The sequence below is a fragment of the Diabrotica undecimpunctata genome, chromosome 4, assembly GCF_040954645.1.
Source record: "Diabrotica undecimpunctata isolate CICGRU chromosome 4, icDiaUnde3, whole genome shotgun sequence".
Taxonomy (NCBI): domain Eukaryota; kingdom Metazoa; phylum Arthropoda; class Insecta; order Coleoptera; family Chrysomelidae; genus Diabrotica; species Diabrotica undecimpunctata.
The window spans coordinates 65,030,645-65,044,439 of record NC_092806.1 but is presented as its reverse complement, the minus strand read 5'-3'; the positions used below and the strand labels follow the sequence as shown (position 1 = coordinate 65,044,439).

The 13,795-nt window shown below is 35.5% G+C and overlaps 1 protein-coding gene across 2 annotated transcripts; it reads left to right on the top strand.

Moving 5' to 3' along the window:
• The first annotated feature begins 5,380 nt into the window (after positions 1 to 5,380).
• Positions 5,381 to 12,210, top strand: snRNP-U1-C (small ribonucleoprotein particle U1 subunit C). 2 transcript variants are annotated; one of them, XM_072529628.1, is made up of 3 exons: positions 5,381 to 5,542; positions 5,623 to 5,964; positions 11,903 to 12,210. In XM_072529628.1, exons 2-3 carry the CDS (start codon positions 5,661 to 5,663, stop codon positions 12,067 to 12,069), a joined length of 471 nt encoding a protein of 156 aa, XP_072385729.1. In that variant the 5' UTR covers positions 5,381 to 5,542; positions 5,623 to 5,660; the 3' UTR covers positions 12,070 to 12,210. The 2 variants fall into 2 exon arrangements, with proteins under 2 accessions (XP_072385729.1, XP_072385730.1); XM_072529629.1 differs by having other exon boundaries at positions 5,404 to 5,542; positions 5,607 to 5,964.
• The last annotated feature ends 1,585 nt before the right edge of the window (positions 12,211 to 13,795 follow it).

The window sequence follows — 13,795 nt, the reverse complement described above, 5'->3', positions numbered from 1 at the left end:
GTCAGTCAGAAAAGTTTAGTAAGAAATATGAAAGTTAGTTGGAGTCAGTGAATCAAGTACAAATAGTCCAATAGTTTAATATAGTGAGTTAAATGAAGATTAAAAATTATGCCTATATTTAATGCACATTTATAATTATACACAAATAATTATTGAAGATTATAAAAGTATATTAGAAGAATATTGGATGGACATTGGAAGGAATTAAAATTATATTATGATTGGAGATTAGTATAAATCAACTTATAATAATTGGATATTGGTATATTGAAAAGAAGAATAAATATAAATGCTGTTTGCTGGTTTGCTTGGTGATGTATAAATGCTGGTGAAGAAAAATATATCTTAAATTGGTAGAAGCTGATAATTGGAAAAAGAAATTTCACAAAAACAAGGATAACCGAAGTACGAAGACATTCAGTGGTGATTAGAATATATATAGTGGAAAACAGTTCATTTAGGCATTCAGTGAAAGAAAGGTACAAAATTTTGTTAATATAATTTAGTTAGTGTTATAACAATTTCAATTTTGAAGATAGTTTGTTTAAATTTTACATTGTCTATAGAATTTAATTAGTTTTATAAGAATATCAATTTAAAGATAGTTTATTTTAAATTTACATTGGCTAGGTTAGATATATATGTGTGTTTCATAATAGTTATAATAAAGATAATTTAAAAAAGTACTTACAAGCTAATTCTTTGAGAACCGCGATAAAAACCCTATATATTATATTATTAAAAATACTCATTGCTCAACATTCAAACAAACGAGAAACACATCATAACAATATATATATATATATATATATATATATATATATATATATATATATATATATATATATATATATATATATATATATATGAAGGACAAGATATACTTCCGTGGCAACAGAAAATGAGGAACATGCAGTTCTACTGGAGGAAGATAATATCGCGATAGGCGAGGAACTTACTTTAGAAAACCCCAACGAAACAAACCACTCTTCTATTGCGATCCCAATGCGGAAATCATCCAACCCTAAACGTAGAGGGCATCAAGCTGTTGAAAGTGCTAGTGCAGTTTTGATGAAACATCTTTTGGAAGAAGAAAAAAATGAAAAAGAAAAAGATTATATTGATCTTTCTTTTCTTTTACTACAGTAAAAAAATTTAATGCCGGAAATAAACTTTTGGCTAAACAAAGAGTTTTTGGTGTAATCAGTGAACTGGAGGAGTTTAATTTGAACCAATTGGCACACTCTTCGTTTGTTACGAACGTTCACCAACATTCTAAGCCAACCTATTCACAGCGAACTAATAACAGCCAACTTAATAACCAAGATGTTCACAATGCGCCACCCCAGTATTCTTCAGCAAGCTCTAATCAAACTACGGGTTCCTACTTAAAAGCTTTTTCATCAGAAAACTTTGTATAAAACTTTTTTTGAAAACTATCTACACATTTTTTTACAATACAAAATTTTGAATCCTTTAAGTAATTTTATTTTCTTACAGCAAGCTTTTCGGCTGGAGTTACTGCTCTTCTATAGTGAGTGTCCATTTTCGTTATGCCGTCTTTAATCAGAGACAGCAAATTAAGAAAATCACAATGCGACATGCGAAAGTACTGTACGAATTTTGTCTCGTCGTCCACTAATTATGGGTACAATTTTGCGAAATCCCCTTCTCTCCTCGATAAAAATATTTTGTGTACCCACTCTCGACGAGGGCTCACTTTGTCTTCTTCTTCCAAAAGCAATGCCATTTTGTAGAGTGTTTTTCTCTTAGACATCTTGATTCACCGGAATGCTGAAGTAGACTGACGGTGATCTGCCCGGACTGTGTGTGTGAATGGGTTGCCCCTTGACTTGACTGTGATCTGATCGTCCCGTGGCTGTTGGTCTGAATGTACCTTAAATATGGTTTGTGTTAAATCAATTAATATATTTAATAAATTAAAACAAAATTCTTGTTGATTTTTATCGGTAGAGCCGATAAACAATTTTGTGTAACAGAGGAACTAACTGCATTCAAAAGCCTCCTTAAGAATACGAAGTGAAAATATATTTTTGAAACTATTAGATGTATTCAATATGTACTATAAAAATGGAAAACATGTGACAACTGACAGTACAAAGAATATAACAGATCACAATACTAGTTTGGTAGGTATAATTAATAAAATATATATCTATATGCAGTTGAAACGTGGACCCTTAAAACATCAACCGTAAATAAATTGGAGGCCTTTGAAATGTGGATCTACCGGAGAATACTCAAAATTTCATGGACATCGCATACCTCAAACGAAGAAGTGCTGCATAGAATAGGCAAGGAAAGAGAACTTTTTAACACAGTAAAAGTTAGAAAAACATCATACGTAGGCTACATACTGAGAAATAATAAGTACCAATATGCCCAACTTATAGTGAAAGGAAAAATCGAGGGAAAGAGAGGCCTAGGAAGGAAAAGACTATCCGTGGCTCAGAAACATCCGACAATGGACAGGGCTAAATTTTGTACAGCTAATAAGAACAGCTGAAGATAGAGAAGAGTTTAAAATTGTAGTAGCCAACCTCCATTGAGGAGAGGGCACTTTAAGAAGAAGAAATTAATAAAAAATTGAAAGAATTAAATATTAGACAGCCTACCCTACAACTTTATTGTATTACCAATCAATATGCACTTAGCGCCAAAAGTATATAAAATATAACACTTCAATGCAAAGGAAGCGTAATCAAGTGGTGAAGTCTTGAAGAACGGATTTGAAGTCTTTACGTGGAGGCTATTTAAAAACCGACAGGTACATTACAGAAATTTTGTTTCTTTGAACAAGTTGTTCCTTTCACGCTTTATATCGGAAATAATTTCATCTTAACGCATGAGAACGCAAGGCCTTACGTATCGCATGTCGTTACTGAATATTTAGGTGAGGTAAATATTCAGACATTGAATTGGCTTTTTCATAGTCCCGACATGTGACTATGAAAACCATGGGATTATTGAACACTTATGAAATATTGTAGGTAAACAATTAGGACTTCGTCAGACACTTCCTATTGCACGCCGATGTTCTTTTCTACGGCGGTAGCTTCGGAAAGATTATATGCTTATCTCAGCACTCAGATTTCAGTTTCCTGTATTTGTCATTTCTTAGCCTCGCACTTCTTTCGTAATTTTTTCACTCACTCACTCTCCTTGGGACTAGTCCTCAGTAATTTCTTTTTTAACCGGTTGGTTGAACTTTGGGCGTCTTCTTGAGTTCGCGACATGCCCGGCGATATCGCATTTGAGGCACCTAGTTGTTTTTCCCTTATATTACAACGCTATGTGACCCTCTTTGCCACATCGGAAGAAACATCCTCTTCTGTTCTGCCTCTTACATTGACATTGTTTGCCTTTAAAAGCGAGGTATCTCATACTTCTCTGCATTTTTACCGTTGCTTCTATCACTTGGCGGTTTTTGTTTGACCTATTATAGTGACACCGACAATGAATCTGTCAAAATATTCCCAAGCTGAGCAAAAGAAACGAATCGAAGCCTTCGAGATGTGGATATACAGAAGGATACTAAAAATATCTTATGTGGACCATGTCACCAACGTTGAGGCCTACAGCGCATGACAAAAGAAAAAGAAGTGCTTAATTTAATTAAACAACATAAGCTTGAGTACCTCGGCCACGTGATGCGGAACGAAGAAAAATATCGAATTCTTCAACTTGTTATGCAGGGTAAAGTATTTGGCAGAAGAGGACCGGGACGCCGTCGTATCTCGTGGTTGAAAAATCTCCGACAATGGTTTGGGATGACCTCAGCGGAGCTGTTTCGCAGAGCAGTCAACAAAACCATGATAGCCTTGATGATCGCCAACATCCGGACCGGATAAGGCACTGAAGAAGAAGAAGAAGAGCAAAAGAACTATTACCACTAGTTGATGTTTCAACTCCCAGTACTGCCAGCGTGTGGATCTCCACATTTACTCTTTCTAGTTCTTCCGCCGTCTATACTACACCAGTTTCCTGTACGTTTTCAGGAACTTCACCGCCTCGAATTCTTTCTTCTTCTTTGGGAGAAGTTTGAATCAACATAACTCTCATGGATCCCAGGCCGCCCTCCTCGTGTACTTCCGCTGGAGTACTTGGCAGTTCCGGAAATATGGCTCACCTTTTCATGGCTTTGATGTCCTTGTCGTTCTTGGTGACGAAGACTACCACCTCTTCTGTTGTCCCTCTCTTTCTCCACTTCTTTCTTCGTGAAGACCCCCTCCGACCACTCTTCATTTAGGAACTCTGTTGTCTCCTTCTCATCCTCCCATGTTGCCATCTTGTTCGCTCTAGCGCCCACTTTTATTTTAATTGCTTCTGGGTTCTCTACAAAGTTTTTTGGAACCTTGTCTTTCTTCATATTCTCCTCCACTTAAGGTATAATCGTGCATCCGATTTCTCATGACCTCCCTCTTTATGGATAGCCTTGTATTGGGCACCTCATCAGTTTCCCGAGTGTCAACACAATATCCTGAAGGCTCTCCAATTATGATGTTGTTTTGTGGTTGTGTGGCTGTTCCTCTTCCTCCGAACTTGTCGTTTCTATCCCCTTGCTTGATTTGCTGCTTCTTGAAATCGCGTGTTGACACACTTCAAATGCGACATCTGAGAGTGGGCATTCTGACTGTTATTTATTCTGTGACAGAATCAGAATGCCCACTCTGCTTATCAAGATAAGTACGCGCAGACGGAATCAGCCATGTTTTAAACGGAACCAGTGCTGTTCAGTGAAATTTTATCTGGTGTGCATAGAAAACTTAACCCGGTTTAATTGATTTACGGCAACCATAGACATAATATGCAATATTTTATGCCGTACTTTTAGTTGAAGAATAGATTACATTATTTCAAATTTACTAAATTATTAATCTCTAAAAATTTAAATTATGGTTCTGTCATAGAATAATAAACAATCAGAATGCCCACTCTGCTTGAAAAAATATGCACTGTTTTATTCGTACTTTTAGTTGAAGAATAGATTAAATTATTTCAAATGTACTAAATTATTATTCTCTAAAAATTTAAATTACAGTTCTGTCGTAGCTTGTCACAAATTTCTCAATTCGAGTCTGTTTCCGTTTAAAATATGGCGATCGCGTGCTGACAAACTTCAAAGACGGCGCGGCATCTGAGAGTGGGCATTCTGATTGTTATTTATTCTGTGGTTCTGTCGTAGCTTGTCACCAATTTCTCATTCCGAGTCTGTGATCATAGTATAAAAAATGTGATTCCGTTTAAAATATGGCGATAGCGTGCTGACACACTTCAAAGGCGGCATCTGAGAGTGGGCATTCTGATTGTTATTATTTATTCTATGGCTTGGGTTACGAACTAAAACAAATATTTTTTATAGGGTGGTTAAAAATTGCCTTGGAGAAGCAGTGCGAGATGTCAGAAATGAAATAAGAAGTAGACAGCTTGAGCTAACAAAAGATTGACATTGACAGATGACAAAAACTTAGTAATGTAGTGTTTATAAAGCTTTGGAGAAATTTAGAAAACATTTAAATTTGTAAGTATATTTTCTATAAAATATGTTTATTTTTTTCTTATAATATCTAAAATAATATATAAAGGCTAATACATTTACAGGTGAATTACTGAAGAATATTTCTAGATATAACCTAAAAATGCCGAAATACTACTGTGATTACTGCGATACTTACTTAACCCATGATTCACCTAGTGTGCGAAAAACCCATTGTACTGGCAGAAAACATAAAGACAATGTCAAATTTTTCTACCAAAAATGGATGGAAGAACAAGCCCAACACTTAATCGATGCCACAACGGCAGCCTTCAAAGCTGGTAAAATTGCAAACAACCCATTTGCTCAGCCTGGAAAAGGAGTAGCCATTCCACCACCGGCACAACTGACCATGGGTCAGAGACCGCCTGGAGCACCTGGAGGTCCAGGAATGATGCCACCAGCAGGTAAGATAAATAACAGAATAGTATTGAGTCCAAAACAGGAAGTAGATAAAATATGTATACATAGTTTACTGTTTGTCCCAATGATCATGTTGCACAATATATTTTATTAGACTCTAGTAGTTTCATAACACAATTTTGTTTTGAAGTGGTTAGTTGTTTGCCAAAAATTGATGGGACCCTCATCTTTGGCAAGTTGTTTTCATTTTTGTGAAGAATATATTTAAGCTATAATTACTTACACATAGTACAACTTGTCAAATCTAGGAACAAGTCTTCAACAGAACAAGTTAATTTTTAATTTATGAAAAACAATAGAAAGGTGTTTAGGGATGGTGATATATGTGTTCATGAGTTGATTGTCTCACATGAGTAAAAATCTCAATGACATCTGATTGCTTATTGTTCAGAAACACATTTAAATTAAAATATTGAATAAAACTATGGGTACATTAGAAAAGTCAGTTCTGACAATTCACTTAGAGGATTAAAAAGATATTTAATATACCTATATCACGCCGCTAGGTGAACACTGGCACTTTCGAGAAAAGCAAATTTTTAAGGAGAGCTATTTTCAAATTAAAATTTGCACCCACTTTTACACTTAAAATAATCTATTTGGATATATAATATATTTACTCTTCCTATTCCCTATAAATGCAATTGTAATACCGGTATTGCACTAAAAACTTTCTCATTAAGATAAATGACAGTATTATGTGTTATTAATATTACTTTTAACAGTGGTATATTTATAGTGTTTTATTTCAATCCATTTAATCAAACATAATAATTAAGTCACTAGGTAATGTAAAAAATAGTAATAGAAGCCATGAATTAACTACATAATAAAAAATATTTCCGATAATGATTATTGTGAATAATCATTATTCCCTCCCCTTTGCACTTTCACAAATAATGATTTTACTATAAGAAACAAGGAAAGTACCATAATAAATTATATTCATGTGCTTATTTTGAAAAGGAACTTTTAACATCAATTTAGTTTTTTTCAGGAATTTTAGGGGTTTTACAGGAAAGTTATAAACATGGATAGAAAGTTGTGAATTTATTGATGGTTTTATCACAAAATCTTAAAACTAACTAACTAATACTGTCTATATGTTTATCTAAGTTGGTGTATCAGACAACAAATAAAACATATAAACACATTCTTAGATCATATAAACACATTAGTACACTTTTGATATCTGCTAGATGCAGGTGGCTATTTCATTCGCCATACCCCCTAGGTATCACCATTGGGATGAGGATTTGTTACAGTCTCCCCCCTGTCATAGAACTTAGAGGAGGGACCAGCAGAAGATGCAGGTTTTGTCTTAGGGCATCCTTGTTTTTGGCTTGGCACTTTAGGCGTGGCAGCTTCAACATCATTGAGGTTAGCTTGTGTAAGAGCAGATATGTGGAACACACCAAGAGCCGTAGGGGTGTCCACGTCACTAAGCTTATAATTCACAGATATCACCACTTGCTTGATTCTATAGGTCCATCTCTCATCAGGTAGAATTTAGCTTTCTGACCTTTCAACCTATTACTAGGAGCAGTTATTTTAGCCCATACTAAATCTCCTTTGAATGGACTGGGTTTCTTCAAATGTTGATCAGCATATTTATTTTACCTGTCTTAGGCTCTGTCATGGTTCATCCTCGATCCATGCTATGTTTTAGCCATGTGTTTTAGGTATGGGGTTACCTGAGGAATAAAATTCTCAGATTCTACAACTTGGCAGATATCTTGATTAACTTGATCTAGGGTTCACACCTCTCGTCCAAAAATTGAGAAGGCAGCAGTTTGATCTCACTTCATACTAAGTTCATGGCAAATCTAATCATTCGTATCTTCTCAGGCCAAGTGTTATGCTCTACCATATTAGAAGAAGGGTAATAGAGTATTGACAGAAGGGTAATAGGATGATAGTGATTATTCATAAAACATATCAAACTTGTTGTATTACGTCTAACACAAATTGCACAACATTATCACTGATAATTCTTTGGGGTAGGCCAAATCGTAAGAATACCTTGCCAGTAAGCTTTATAGCGCATTCTTGTGCGGATGCTTGAGTTAAGGCAAATATCTCCAACCACTTAGTACGTGTCTTCAACTATTTAAATCCAACATTCACTTTTTGATCATTCAGGTAACAGTTAAAATAAGTTGATGGCAAGTGTTTCGAAACATTGAGCATACACAGTGGTTTGTAACAGTCCACCTGGTTTCTGGTTAGAGGCCTTATATCTTTGACAATCTGGGCATTTATCAATATAATTAGCAACAAAACAGTGCATGCCTGGAAAGAAGAATTTTTGAGTGATTCTTCTCAAAGTATGTTATGGCTAGGAGTTGGTGCCTCATGATATTTTTTTATAATGGCTTCACGCTCATGTATGGGTACTACTAACAAAGCCTCTTCTTCGTCTTCTTCTGATGAGTAACAGTAGAATACTCCTTGTGTGAGCAAGTTTCCACGATCTGTGCATTTTACATATTCATTCAAATTTGGGTCTTGGAATCATTAAATTATTTTGGCAACATCTAGGTCTTTCACCTAACATGGTGGTCTGGAAAGTGTATCAGCTTCCATGTTGCGTTTGCCAGCAGATAATTATTAGGGTTATTTTAGTACACCTGCAGGGTTATTTTAGTACCTTCAGTATATCCTCTAATCTTTTCTTATGCCCAAACAATAGCTAACGCTTCTCTTTCTAAAGTGGAGTAGTTGCGCTCAGCAGTGGTTAGAAGTCTGTTAGCGTATTTCATGGGATGCTCGTTATTCCACTGGCGTCATAACGAATGATATACAGCTGATTTTCATCTGCTTGCTGTAAAATTGGTGTGGTGGTTAGTAACTTCTTAAGAGTTTCGAAGGAGTTCTCTTCCACTTACGTACATTTCCATGGCTTACTTTTCGTAGTTAAATCGCTTAAGGGTCTAGATATATCCGCAAAATTATTTATAAATTGACAGAACCATTTGTCTACAGACAGAACTATCTGTCTGAAGGAAAGATTGCACTTCCTTGATATTTGCACTTTCACATTCTTCAATGATGCCTTCTTCCAGTTTTAAGCACTTCCTTCTTTGCAGGTGACATTCTGTATAGTGGCAGTGTGAATGGTGTTTCTTCATCAGCTGTAGGCTCTCCCCCATTCTGAACTTGTTGTTCCTACTTTCTTAAAACTCATTGAGTCAAGCTCATTTATATTCAGCCAGCATCGTTTTGTTCACTTGGCTTCAAAGAGCAACTGCTGTCGAGTGCTTTAATTTGCAAAATACCGATAAAAATTTTATTAGATGCATTAGGAAAAACCATAAACTTAGTAGGCACCATTTTATCTCTTATTTATACATCAACTACCTTTATCAACACTCGTTCGTTTCTACTAACACCATCATCTATAACCTCATCAAGAGGTTATATAAAGGTATACCAGCTGCGTTTTGTTTAGCACCTGTATCGATTAAACCTTGACCTTCATGACCTAATATATTGATGCGTATCACTGGTCTAGGTTGAGGTGAAATAAATGTTTCTATGGGAGAGAAATCTAACGAAGATGCTTCCGTATGGCTACAAACTGGACAGTTTGCTTTGATAAAACCTGGTTTACCACAACCGTAACAAATTAAAGGTTTGTTTAAGCTATTGTGTGGTGATTTCGAAGTAGTTGCTCCAACAGTAGTACTAACCATACGCGAAGAATCTGAAATTACTTTCGAAGTCGTAGGTGCAGCTCGATCTTTATAGCCCATGGGACATTTTTAATAACGTCGTATGACCCAGCATGAATCACATATAAATAAATACTACAATATGTATAATATGTAATAACAACTTTAGAAACTATGCCGCCAATTCTTATCGGCACACAACGCATGGGGTATTCAAATTAAGGGTTGCGCCTTGGATTTCTCACCCCTGTCCCAACCAAAATGTTCAGCGTTGCAAAAAAAATTAATCTATATACCGATTCGAAACTTATGGCATTAGGTAGCAAATCATTATTTTTGTATTACCTACCTAAGTTTATTAATGCCGTACAAAAATGTTTGGCCAAAAAAACTAACCACCCCCTTGAATGGTAAGTTTTTCTTACCTGTGACTCACATTTACCGATAAGAATTGACGGCATAGTTTCTAAAGTTATTATATATTGTAGTATTGTTTTATATGTGATTCATTCTGATACGATTCACGATTATGGGAAGTTTTCTCTTCATTAAAACTAGGTTGGTCAAAGACATCTTCAACTTTCCGTGCTTCTGTAAACAAATCATTAAAAGTTGCGACTGATTCTCGAGAAATCTTTTCTCCAATACTTGTGTGATAATCCGTACACCATGTCTAATTGAACTGATTCCGTGAGACTTCCTGGTTCTAATTGTGCAATTATTGCTCTACATTTACAAACGGAAACATCAACTTTTGTTTTTCTCTCGTAACGTAATTCCTAAAAGCTTAACAAGTTCGTGCCATGTAGAAATAGTATCTTTAACGCCTTGATACCATTTAGCAGCAAAATCATCAAAAAGCATTGTGATTCCTCAAAACGCATTTTCGTCAGACACTAATACGCAGTCTTTATAAATTTCTACGGTACTAATAAAAGCATTTACATTGATGTCCTTTTTACGATCAAAACGCGAAGGGCACTTTGCAGCGACGGCGTAACAGGAGCATTTTTTACCGACAGTGTCGACAAAAATTCTTGTAATTGTTTATTAGTTATCACAATAGTTATCACTATTAGTTTTGACTCGTCATGTCTCTACTGTTTATGTCCACGGATGTATTCGAAAATTCTTTAGAATCCGACTCGAAATTGCTTATCGAAATCAAATGTTCGTCAAGGTCTCTATTTTGCGTCGAATGCAAATTATACACATGGTTTTGCATGCATAAAATTGGAAAGTACTTGCCAAATCGCTGGCATGTCCAAATTTGAGTAAAATACCTCCAGGACCTTACTTTCTGCAGACACCTTGGAACACATTGATACTAATCACTTCCGGGTTTTCAATAAGACAGAAGGTTTAAATACGTGTAGTTCAGTAATTAATACCGAAGCTCTTAAGAGTGTGTATTCCGATAATTGGACTGCAGCTACTTATTGTTTAAATAAAATACACCACAAACAGTCTGGATATAATTACGTAAACACTTTGTTCTTTTTAGTAACCGAAATGTCCAATAATTAAATATCGAAACATGAGCTTCCGCATATATAACTAGTTACCGAATCACTTGAATTCAATAAACTTTCTGTCCAGTATTAAACAAGAAGTCCGAAAGAGCAAAGCACTTTTTGCTAATACGTGAACCTTTTGCGACTCAAAATGACGCGAACAAAATAGTTCACTGAGTGAACCGGCGAATTTTGTCATTAATTAACCCCTAAAACACATTAAACTTTGATTTAGACACATTACAATTTCCTGCCACAAGTTGGGTGGCAAATTTTAGCATCAAATCAGGGATTTTAGGATTTTTACAAGAAAATTATAAACATGGATACAAAGATGTGAATTTATTGATTTTTTGACGCCAAAATCTTAAAATTAACTAATACTGTCTGCATTTTTATCTGTTTCTCTGTGTAATTAGCTGTGTTGGGGAAATTTTAACTAAAAGTGACACGAGTTTATATAAACCATAACGTAACCTTAAAGTTATACTAAAAAATTCCAGTTCATTACTCTGTAGAGAAATTTTTAATAGTTATTTACAGAATTTTGCTTTAGTAAAGGGTCATCAGGTGTCTTTCTGAAAATGTATTTTATTTTCATCATCACATGTTCTTATGTTATTACCAGCTGTAGTTCTGCTTTTAGTTATTGCCTTTTAATCAAGAATGGTAATTCCAGTATATTTAGTACCCATAGTCTTTCTTTATCAGTTCAAACTATTTTTCTTTTACAGGTATGGGTCCAGGTCCAGGCCCAATGCCTCCAATGATGATGGGTCCCCATGGACCAATGCCTCCTATGATGGGAGTAAGACCACCTATGATGGGAATGATGCCAATGGGACCTATGGGTCCAATGGGCCCAGTTCGACCACCTATGGGCCCATCAATGAAGAATTAGATAGGGACTTCGAATTTAAGGTTTATTTGATTTATTTCAAAGTATTCACTGTAAATATGTGTTTATTTTAAATACTTTAGTTTAGTTTTTGTACTTTTATTTTGTCAATAAAAGGTTTATCTTGTCAGGACAGCAAATGTTTATTGGATTTTAAAATTTTTACTCTTGTTGTATTCAATTTTATTCCTATGTATCAAAAAGAGAAAATTTTAAATCAATGAAAATGTTAGCAGTCTACACTTACATGATCCAATCATCAAAGCAAGATAAAGATCACAATATAAGTAGATGAGAGTAGAGAACCACAACTATTCTCTACTTTAGTAAAATATATAAACATTAGTATATATCAACGTGGATGGTACTTGGAAGAACGGATGGCAATGAGTATGTATTGATTTCAAAAAAGTGGACATAAATAGTACAAGATTTGAGATCTTATATAGTAGCAAATGCGGACACTGATCATATACTACTAATTATCTACTCAATTCAGCAATAAGACCAATTCCATATCAGTTTGAGCACCCATTCCAATATTTAGCAGTCTACCTACGTTACCAGAGGATAATGTCGAAACGTTATCTAATGAACTACAGACTAATAGGTTTGAGGTAGACGACAGTGATTTTGAAGGGGATTCAACGAGTGGTTTATTCAGGAAGAGCAAGCGATCTTATCAGAGATTTTTCCGAGTTGCTTGCCTCCAGACTAAAGTAAAAGAATCTTCTTCACCTAGACAACAAAATTACATACTACCTTAATAGAGAAAAATATCTATTGCCATTTTTTTCTCAGCAAGATGATACGGTTTTTTGTAACAATATTAAAGGATTGTTAGAAAAAATGGGTGTATCGGAGTATAGACCGGATCACTGGCGTCTTTTTATCGACAGTTTCAAACGAAGTTTAAAGTGTGTCCTTCTACATAATAGCAACAAATATGGAAGTATACCAATTGGGTAAAATATGCAAGGACTCTCAAATTTCACAAACTCTAAAAATGAAGGTTAATCAACTGCTTAATATTCCCAATACGACAATACGACATAGATGTGAATCTTAGACCCTACGACAAGCGGAAAGAAGAAAGGTAGATACCACTGGCATCACGCCTCTAGATATATATGTCAAAGAGGTGGCGCTAGTGACAATGATGCGACTGCGCTCAGCTGGTGCAAACCTTGATGTAGGAATGGGACAATTGAGAACTCGTTTCTGGCGAGAAGAGTTGGATGCGTTACCACTTCTACAGGCAGGCTGCGACTCAATTGAACCAAAGTTTGTCTTTAACAAACCCTACAAAATTGAAACAGGACAGTATATGGAGACAAACGTGGCAAATGCCTATTGCATATACACCGATGGCTCCAAAATGAAAGAAGGCTCAGGATGCGGGATATACTCCATATCACTGAACCTAAGAATAAAGTGGGGTATGGGCAAAAATGCCAGCGTAGTTCAGACAGAACTGACCGGTATCTCCATAGCAGCAAAAGAGATAACCCAAAAAGGTATAGCAGGTAAAACTATAATCATCTACAGATAGCAGACAAGCGATACTAACCTTGAATAGACCACGTGTCACATCAGGTTTAGTAATGGAGTGTCACAAGTCACTAACTCAAGCTTCGGATGGTAATACCATCATCCTGAGGTGGGTTAAAGGACACAATAGGAATAAAGGCCACCGCATTGCTGACCAATTAGCTAGGAAGACGGTAGG

What these genes read in the sequence shown, in the direction of transcription:
- snRNP-U1-C (XM_072529628.1), top strand. Translation starts at nt 5,661, where the DNA reads ATGCCGAAATACTACTGTGATTACTGCGATACTTACTTAACCCATGAT. An exon ending in AGGAATGATGCCACCAGCAG is followed by an intron (nt 5,965 to 11,902) that starts GTAAGATAAATA and finishes TTTCTTTTACAG; the next exon opens with GTATGGGTCCAGGTCCAGGC.